At 46.5% G+C, this 9908-nt stretch overlaps 1 protein-coding gene across 2 annotated transcripts in view; it reads right to left on the reverse strand.

Moving 5' to 3' along the window:
* The window catches only part of GALNT16 (polypeptide N-acetylgalactosaminyltransferase 16), a 141114-nt gene extending 131516 nt beyond the window's left edge, over nt 1-9598 (reverse strand). Inside the window, exon 1 of one of the 2 annotated variants that reach the window (XR_003706126.2) lies at nt 9218-9598. Coding sequence is in view for 1 of the 2 variants with exons in the window: in XM_028725317.2 (XP_028581150.1) it covers nt 9218-9415 (198 nt within the window). In the remaining variant the exon portion in view is untranslated. The remainder of the gene's footprint in view (nt 1-9217) is intronic. The other variant, XM_028725317.2, reaches the window with a different exon arrangement.
* Between the last annotated feature and the right edge of the window lie 310 nt (nt 9599-9908).

Below are 9908 nucleotides of genomic sequence, written 5' to 3' on the forward strand. Positions count from 1 at the left end.
ATACCTCACAGCTGATTTGATTTTATCCTCCAGTTTCCAGGAAGGGGGGGGGGGAGAAGGGGATGACCAAAGCCGCAGTAGCTTTGAAGGGGTTTGAAGCAGACAAGATATGTGTTCTACTTGAATTTCACATATACAGACTTTAAAATTCACATTTATTTGCTGTTCAGTTGTTTATCCCATGGCATCCTGCCCTTCCACGGAGCCAAGAAACTCATCTTCCACACAACGCTCACAGCCCAGCTCTAACCACAACACTCGCTTGCAAATCAGATCTGCACCCTGTACTGTATTTCAAAATTGTTAATGGCATTGTTGAGATCTGGTTCTCATCCTATCTTTTTTTTTCAGAGAAAAGGAAAGAAAACCTGAACAACTGACCCAGTTCAGCTTTGTTGTTATAGTTGTTGTTTTTCAGATTAAACATCCCTGCACTTTTTCACAGGCCTTGCAGGTTTGCCTCCCTCTCTCCTCCTTATACAAAGTCACTTGAGCAATTTCTATTGCCAGTTTCCACTTTTTCAATGCGTGCAAATGTAGGGTTGGCCTTTTTCAAAAACCAGAAACCAGGAAGACCCGCAAATTGTTGAGCTTTTCTCGACAAACCCCAAAGTGCCACCTTTCGGAATGCCAATTCCGCCTTTGAAATCCCAGTAATGTCTGGGAAAATCCGGGCCTATGGCAGCCCTAGCAAATGTTGCATCTTAACGGAAAAACATCTCAGGGGAAAAACAAACCATGAAAGCTTGACTACAGAGCAATTTCAAGACCCGAAGGAAAAAAGAAGGCAGATCTCAATGGTCTGAAGTCTAGTTATTCTTTCATAAACTATTACCGGTATTTCAAGACACTTTCGTGGAATCTGGAGAAAGAGATTTGCTGAGTTTTTAAAACTGCAGTCCAGATCTGATAGTGCAACAACTGCTTTACTGTTTTGGCCAATACAAAATTAAAAGAAATATTAAGTCTGGGGTGATTTTTTTTTAAAGAAAGCTTTTCATCCACTTGATATTGCTGAATCAGTACATACACCAAACTAGATCCAGCTGGTTCAGGAGTCCCACCCACACATTACTTGTGTGATGGCGCTCCACACAATTAATGGGAAGCAGAGCTGCAAGACTGAACCTTCCACTGACACCATGCACCACCATGCCTTATCCCGCTCCCACAACTTCCAGGCAAGCATTGAACATGGGGGACTGAGCAGGGGGAAAGCCTGTGGCTTCACTGCTTGAGATGTCCACACCACCCGGAGATCTACAGATGAAGGATGCTATACAAATTTCAACCATCATCACCATCATCATCCACTGGCCCTCCAGATGGCCTGCTGGACTGCAACTCCTATTATCCCTGAGCACTGGCCAAGCTGGCTGTAGCTGATGGGAGGTAGAAGGCAAATCTGGAGAGCTTCAGGTTAGCCAGACCCGCTGCAAAATTTCCCCTTTTTCATCAAGCAGCCCTTTGCTGCTTTCCCCTGGAGTGACTTTTCTGACTGGCTGATACTTTCTCTAGCTTTTTTTTTTAACCTTATTTTGCTATGATTGTGGAGTTTCCCACACATACTCAGAACCATGCTGAAGATGCTGAAAAAGCCTACAGCTACTTTTAAATATATACGTATATAAATATTCTAGTCCATATAGGGTGGGTCTATTGTTATCTTTCCTCTGGTCTGTAAGTGCTCTGTGTGCAGGAAGCTTTTAGACGGGGTAACACTCACAATCTTCAACCTATATACTGAATAGCACCATCCTAGAAACTGTGTAATTCATCTGCATGTGAGTATAGATAAATACATCTGCTCCTACATACACACATATTGCTATGGCAGACCACCTTCCTGGGCCTGACTCACCACTTCCAACTTGAGAAGACTCTCGGTGGAGTGTTTATTTTTAAGAGGGAAGGAATTCATGCATGCATGCCATAAGATTGTTTCCCGGCTTCCATTGTTGCTTTTCATGCCTCTTGCTAGAAGGGGAGTTTTCACAACTGATGCTGGGGGTGCCTTTTAGACTGGAATGTGTCTCATGTGAATGTTTGTAATGAGAGACAGAAAGCGGTAGAATCCGTTTTAGCTGCAATGCGACTTTGCAAGTAAGTCCACACAGGTTATTATCCCCCAGCTCATTAAAAAAGCAACAGCACTTAGCCCCCTCGCACTGTGTGGCCTAGCTCAGTAGCAGAGCATATGATCTGCACACGGAGGAATCCAGGTTCAATCAGGGCACTACCAGGTAGGGCTGGAAACACACCTGACTGAAGTGCTGGAGAAACAGCGCCAGTCAGAAGAGACAAGACTGAGCTATGTAGATGGGCCTATGATCTATCTTTGTATAAGGCAGCTTCCTGCACAGGTTCTTGCACATTGATGCCCCCCCCCCCAGGCCAGATGGAGGTGATTCTTCTGGTCGCCTGGATGTGATTCTTACTCACCGTAGGTAACCAGGCAGGTGACTCTTGAGAAGCCTGTGCAGTTCAAACTAAGGAGGCGAGAAGTGCCAAAAGCAAGGAAAGCATCACTTGAACAAACTATGAGGCTACGGTTACCAAGCAGCCAAAATGGTTGCCGGCCAGGTAACCAGCACTGGGCACAGAAAAACTAGTACATTCCTGGTTCTGCCATGCCAGTGTTCTTTTCAATAGGAATTTTCACTGGAGTAGGGAATGAACCCAAAAGGACAAAGAAGCACTTTCAACCTGTATCCACTAGCTGGCAAGATGACTTCAAGAGAATAAAAGGCTAAGAGTAAACCCTACATAAATGCGGAGTGGAGTCCCTTAGACAGTTGGATGGTGCCTTGTATGCCTCCTTCCGGAAATGTCTGCAACTAAGCTGGTGCCAAATGTATTGCTCTGCTTTCCTTTGGACCACAGCAGCGAGGCCGAGACAGGGGTCTTGTCGTTTGGGCAGGCCAGGACCTCCATACACACTGCCCAAGCTTGCACCCCAAGAAGGTCCTTTCAGTGCTGCTAACACAGCGGTTTAACATAACCTCCAGAGGCACACTCTAATGTCTCTTTAGACAAGACAGATGCCAACAACAGCACCGCTACTCCTAAAACTCACTGGCTCCAGACTAACAGTGCAATCCTAACTATGTCTACTGAGAAGTAAGTCCAATTGAATTCAAAGGGGCTTACTCCCAGGTACCAAGGGGTTAGGATCTCAACTCCAAATTCAAAGCTGTTCTTGGGCCTTATGACCCATCAAAAACAGGAAAATTGGGCATAGAACTGGCTGCTTGAACAGTGATTGGCTCTTGCATTCTAGTAAATCCTCTCTTATTGTTCTGTAGAGCTGCTAGTTTATTAAGGGAGCTGGAGCAAGACCAGTTTGCAGGAATTGGTAAGTTACATACACACTTAATCTGTAGACTAGAGAAAAAATGGGGCAGGGGGATACACTATACACTATGAGAATCCACAAAGCAGATGAAAGCAGTCTCTTTCTTTCACTCCCACTTGACCTCCAAGGTACTCTCTTATTTACTACGTATTTAGCAAGGCAGACAAAGATGACTTCCAGACAATCGATTTATTGAGCATTTATCCTGATTTGTTCGCACAAAGTTTGTGGGAAAGTTATACAAGGGCAGCTATTTATTGAGCAGCCATCCCAATTTCCTTGTAGGGAAGTTATATGACATTGTATGAAGCAATTGTCACCCCCCATTTTCCAGTGCATTTTCCCATTGCTTTCCTTACTGCAAAAAAATTCAGATTATTTTTCTGGGAAGAGGATTTGTTGTACAAGAATGCCGAATCCATTTTAACAACCTGAATCTGCCAGAATTCACTTAAATCCTACCCAGAAAATAGTGGCAGTCTGGAAGTGCCCTTGTAGTCTTTGCCTCCCCTGCTTCCTCCCCCCCCCCCCCCCGGGGCTTATTGACCATTCACCCGGATTTGTTTGCACAAAACTTGCATGGAGGTTATACAATGTCTATCCTTTATTGAGCATTCATTCTGATTTGTTTACGGGGAGGTTATATGGCAATGAGTAAGCATCCCATTGCACAGACACCATATATCTTCCCATCAATCAATCAATCAATCAATCACGTATCTAACCATTTTTTTACTGCATTTCCCCTTCACTTTCCTAGCCACAAAACCCTCAGGTGGTGTGTTTTTTTAAAAAAAAAGTGGATTTGTTGCACCAGAGTGACAGAACACTTTAATCCGCTTTAATTGCACAAACCTATATTTCCAGTATACAACTGATTTAATTTCTTGCGCAAAACACTGACAGCCTGGAGGCGACCCCAGACTCTTTCCCATCCACCTCCAGTTCGAAGAGAGAAAGTACCGTACTCAAGCGGGCAGTTAATAGCTCATAAAGCTTTCATCACATTTAACATTCAGGAATCAGAGTGGGCAGAAGAGCAAAGGGACCCTGCTCAGAGCTAGAAAAAAAAGTCAGTCTGTTACTGGGGTCCTTTCTATGCAATGCTCTGAACACTGGAGGGGGCAGTGTGAAAAGGGCAGTGGTGGGTTTGAGTTCACTTAGAAGGGGTGGGCTCTATCCTGCCTCTGCTCCCTGACCCATCACAGTTCCATGTTAGAGCTTAGGCAGAAGGTCCGAGATTCAATCCCACACAGGGTTTGGAAAAGTTCCTGCCTGAAATCCTGGAAAATCACTGGCCTCAGTGCTCACAATTGATGGACCAATGGTCTCATCCATTCATTATAAGGCAGCTTCCTATGTTCCACCAGAACATATGTTCGGCCAGTTTTTGCCTTGCCTCTGCTTGTCCATGATCGGACCTCTGGCCTCCTCCAGAGGGTCAGTCTTTTTGAATTAGAAATTAGCCACCCCGTCTAAAGGCCTAGCTGCACTGTAACACCAATCTGAATAGCAATGACTCCCCCACAAAAATATTGGGAACTGTAGTTTGCTATGGGTGCTGAAAGTTGTTAGAAGACTCCTATTCCCCTCACAGAGCTATAATTTCTGGTGTTCACTAAGTAGAGGGATTGACTGTTAACCTGTCTGGAGAGATATTGGGGTTCAACACCCAACACCCTGCAGGTTCAGCCTATAAGGCCAAGAGAATCCAGACACAAACTGTCAGGCATTTATTTAGGCATTGCAAGACCAGCGTGGCATAACCTCAACCAGCAAATAGATTAGGGGTGGACTGACAATTGGAGTCTGGATCTTATTGGCCGTCCTGGTTGAACCCACAGGGTACCAGGTACAGTATTGAATGTCAACATTTCCCCAACAAAACCACTCTGAAACTGCAACTCTGCAAAGGGAACAGGGGGCTCCTGGCAACTCACAAAACCCTTAACAGACTACAGTTTTCAGGATTCTTTGGAGCAAGACGTGGCCTTTTAAGTGGAATGATACTGCTTTAAATGTATAGTGCAGATGGGGCCTGAGACTGGGATAAGAGAGTCTGGGATTCACACCAATACGGAAGTGTGAACAGAACAAGTACCTGATGTGTTGAGTTCTCAAAACATGAAGATAACTCTACTGCCCATTCCAGAAAAACAGAAGACAAAGGTGCCATTCCTCCCCCATCTGTTCTGTTCTGCTCACTTGCCTTCCTGCTTCGAGATTTGCTCTCCAGCCTATCCACTTTCCCCTCCACATCAAGCAATCTGGTGACCAACGGAGCTGCTTGTTATTCACATTACATCCCAGTACAGTCCCATTACCAACTCACTACATTGCCAAATCAATAAAAGCACAACTGCTTGAGGTCATGGCAGCAGGAATATGGCTTTTTTATTGGCTTGGTGCTTATAGCGGTAGTAGACAATGTTGTGGAAACTATGCCATGTATGCACTGGGGGGGGGGGGGTGACAGCCGTCTGAAAAAGAGTCTGTATCTCTCCAACCTGCTTCATTAAATAAAGTGATCGCTGGTCAAGTTCAGAAAGAATATATCACCAAGATTGCATAGCAGAGAATATGTTGCTACATACTTCAAAATCATCCCTATTTCTGTCCCCACCCCCCAAATAAAGCAAGTATGAGGAGCAGGCATACCATCAACTCAGATACTTAAGGGAGTGAGGAAAAAGGTAGAAATGTCTCTGTTTCAATAGGTGTGAAGAGTAAACCCTGCTTACATCCAGCAATAATAATAACCCTACTACAGTACTACATCTTACTACATTTGCAATATTATTCTGCCAACGCTATTCTATTTTGCATAAACTTAAAAGAACACTCGCTTGCAACTGAACCTTTTGCATGCTTCTGTGCAGTCCATGTAGGAATAACAACATAACCCTTTGCACCACCTTCCATCCAAAATCTTCAGAGAAATATTACAGCCATCCACATGAAATATAAACCATTCCTGTGTCATGCAGTATATATTGCTTTGCTGCCTGGTTCTGAACACAAAAATAAATGGAGGCGCAATTGTTTCCCAAGGTTGGTGGGTGTTCCTCAAGAATATACCAAAGGGTTAAGAAATGCCACATTTGTGTTCCATGGAAGTGCATGTGCTAAATCCTTAGACCACAATAGTACCACGTTCCTGGATATATGATGATAGTAATAGAGGGAAATCATCATAGCATATAATGTACTATGGAACCCAAGTGTTTGGAACATTAAAAACTATGCCCCAGAGTTTATTAGACCCATTCTACAGCTGAGACTCAGCAAGGAAGGCAGCCCCATCCTTGCCACTGACAAGACTAAGACCCAAGACTCCTAAGCATCCAGGGCTTTCACTTTTAAGGCCCACAATGTGTTTTCATTTCTTTTATTTCACATTCATCTCTTCATCCAGGAAATAATTTGATACACAGATTAAATGACGTACTGCAATTTCTAAAGTGCTTTTAAGCCAGGTCATCCCAAAAATGTTCTGTTAGTTTTATTAAAATGTATTTCTTTTATCTTAGGATATCTTCCAGCCTGAACAAGAGGCAGTTTCTCTGGCAGAGGGAAGCCTTCATCTAGCAGAGATGAAAGGCTTCTATGATTTTCCTTCACACGAGGGAGAGGAGCCTCCTCTCATCGCAAGAGCGTGATGGGAGGGTCACTAAGCACAAAGTGCAGCTCTTTGCAAAGGAGACTGTTGATACAGTACCCTGTACAACAGACAGAATCCAGAGGCTGCCAGCTAGTTTGAATGTATGCATAGAATTTTGCACAGAAAGAATATGCAAAAGGCTGCCGTCCTTTAAGCCTCCTACTGTGGGAACCAAGAATGCCTCATCATAGTTTTGACCATTGAGCAAGCAGGGATTCTTGTGATCTGAACAAGTGAAGCTGTGGTTTGACTTAGTTTGCACATTCATATCTTTTTGCCATTGTGGCAGCTAGTCCTGTATGCTCAGCTTAAACATGTAGGAACTGTTAGTGGGTTTTCTCTGAGGGCATCTTCACACATTACAAATGAAGCAGTTTCCTATTTGTGATGTGGCGGTTAGAGTGTTGGACTTAGCCATGAAGCTCACTAGATGACCTTGACCAGTGTGTCCCCCCCCCTACTCTCTCTCTCTCTCTCTCTCTCTCAGCCTCCTCAACTTCACAGGGTTGTTGTGACTCAAGGGAAAAGCAGAGGGGATGGAACAATGTCTGCTACCTTGAGCTCCGAAGAGAAGTAGAGATATAAATGTCGTGATTGCATTTATATCCTGTGCTGTCTGTCCTGGAAGGCAGCCTCTCTCCAGAGCACCAGGCAGGTGACTTTCCCAGCCCTGCCACCTCTTTTTTACTATAAGTGGAGATGCTAAGAATTTAACATGGAACCGTCTGCATGCAAAGCACACTGCTGAGTTACAGGGTCCTCTCTGCTACTGAGGAGCAGAGGGGGGAAAGGAGCTGTGTGACTCATTCATCGCACGCACAATGAGATCTGTAAATCTTGGGACACTCTGGAGCTCATGGCTGGTGAAAACTGTAAGCCCCATCTCACACATCTCAGTAGAAGTGAGAAAAGAAGAAATCCAAATCAACTGGATAGCCCCTCTTTTTTCCCTCTTGGTATGAACTAATACCCAGCCCATTTGATGGCCACTTTTGACATGAATGTTACTAGTGAATATGCCTGATGTCAGACCCTTGTTCATCTGGTTCCCCACTACTATCAACGCCAAAAGCACCAGCATGAGGACCTCACCTTGCATCAGGCGGACTTTCATGCACCCCGGTCTAGCAGGGCACAGGATCCCTCTCTCCTTTGGCTGCCACATTGCTAGCAGCGATGCAGAGCCCCAGGCGACTCCCACATCTGGAATCGCAGCTTGCAAAGGAACATCCCAACTGGCCCTTAAGGACCCAACATTTCACAGCTGGGGAAGCCAGCCAAATCGAAGTATTGCCAATTTTGACATGACAGCCTCTCCTGCCTGCAGACACACAGATGCCTCTTTCATCTGCCAGAGAAGCAGGAGCAAGACTTCCATCAGCCCCTCCGAGCCGCTCACACCGAACGCAAGAACATCACCATCCCTCCTCGCCAGTCCTTAACAGGTCAAAGACCCTAGAATCCGCACAGGCGCCTTCTTTCTGTGAGCCACTTACTCCAGCCCCATTTGCAACAGGCGCCCTCCTCAATATTTATGATTGCATTTATCCCTCGCTTTCCGCGAGGCGCCTCAAAGGCGGCGCACAAAAGACGTGCATCTTTCGCAATGGCCGGATCCGGATTGCAAAGCCACCTCTTCCCCGGGGCTTGCTGCTCCCTCCCGCTCCCTCCCTCCCCCCCCCACCGCTCCTTAGCCAGAAAAGAAATCCCGTTGTTCTTAGCCAGAGGAGCTGACCCCGGGGGCAACTCGGCGGCCAAGGCTCCCCGCACTTTCCGGAGGGAGCTTTCTGCTCTCCTCGCGCCACTCCGTAGCTCTTCCCCGATTGTAAATGCTGCCATGGTTACCCAAGCAAGAATGCGAGAATAAATACAAAAGCCCGCCATGCAAAGGCAACTCTTCCTCCGCTTTCGTTTCCCGCTCCTCCATCTCCCAACCCCCTCGCAATCCATTCAAGCAGCCGCTGCCAATCTCTCCGCAAGCGAGATTAATGCTCCGGCGGCGCCGAGCATCCCTCGCGCTCCCTGCGCAGTCGAGCAGCAGCCGCCGGAGCAGCAACCCGAAAGCGAGCTGCGCCAACGCGATTGCGCCGCGCTCGTCGGCGCGGAGGGTTTGCTGCTGCCGCTGCTGCTGCGAGGATGAGGATGAAACCAAAGGTCACCCCCCCCCCTCTGGAAGATCACCGTGCCACACACACACTTACGATGAGGGGGATAGTCCTCTCTTCTTTGTGGATCTCGACTTTGCCCGTGGATCTCTGCCCATTCCTGCCGCCGCCGCTGCTCGGCGATCGGCTGGATGCTGCTGAATGAGGCTTGTTGTCCTGCCACAAGTAATAGAAAGTGCCCAGGATCCAGGCTACGGTCAGGATGGCGATGGCATTAGCCCGGATCCTCCTCATGCTGAGAGACCCCGGAGTAAACTGAGGAAGAGGGATCTGGGGGTGGGGTGGGGATCAGATGTAGGAGAGGTGCGGGGGGTGGGGTGGAGAAGAGACTGACTGGGGGGAGTGGTGATAGGATATTCTCTCTCTCTCTCTCTCTCTTTCCCTCTTATTTGGCTGGCTCGTACAGTCACAGCTGTTTGTTTTAGCTCTTGTCTCACTGCTCAGTCCTGCAGAGCGAAGAGAGCGAGGGAGCGAGCGAGAGCTCTTCAGGGTCCTAATGCCCTTTGCAGCAGCTACATTTTTATATATATTATCATCCCTTAACAGCCCATCCTACAGGGGACAATCTAGCTTTGCATTTCCGACTGGCTCAGAGGGACAGGACCCAGCATTTATGTCCTCCCGTTTATTTATTTTTTTAGCACCTGCCTTTGGCATTTTAAAGAAGGGCGCATATTTTCCTTTGTGCGTTGTATTTTTGGGGAGCTTTGTGATAGTTTCAAGGCCC

This window comes from Podarcis muralis, chromosome 1 (assembly GCF_964188315.1).
Source record: "Podarcis muralis chromosome 1, rPodMur119.hap1.1, whole genome shotgun sequence".
NCBI lineage: Eukaryota > Metazoa > Chordata > Lepidosauria > Squamata > Lacertidae > Podarcis > Podarcis muralis.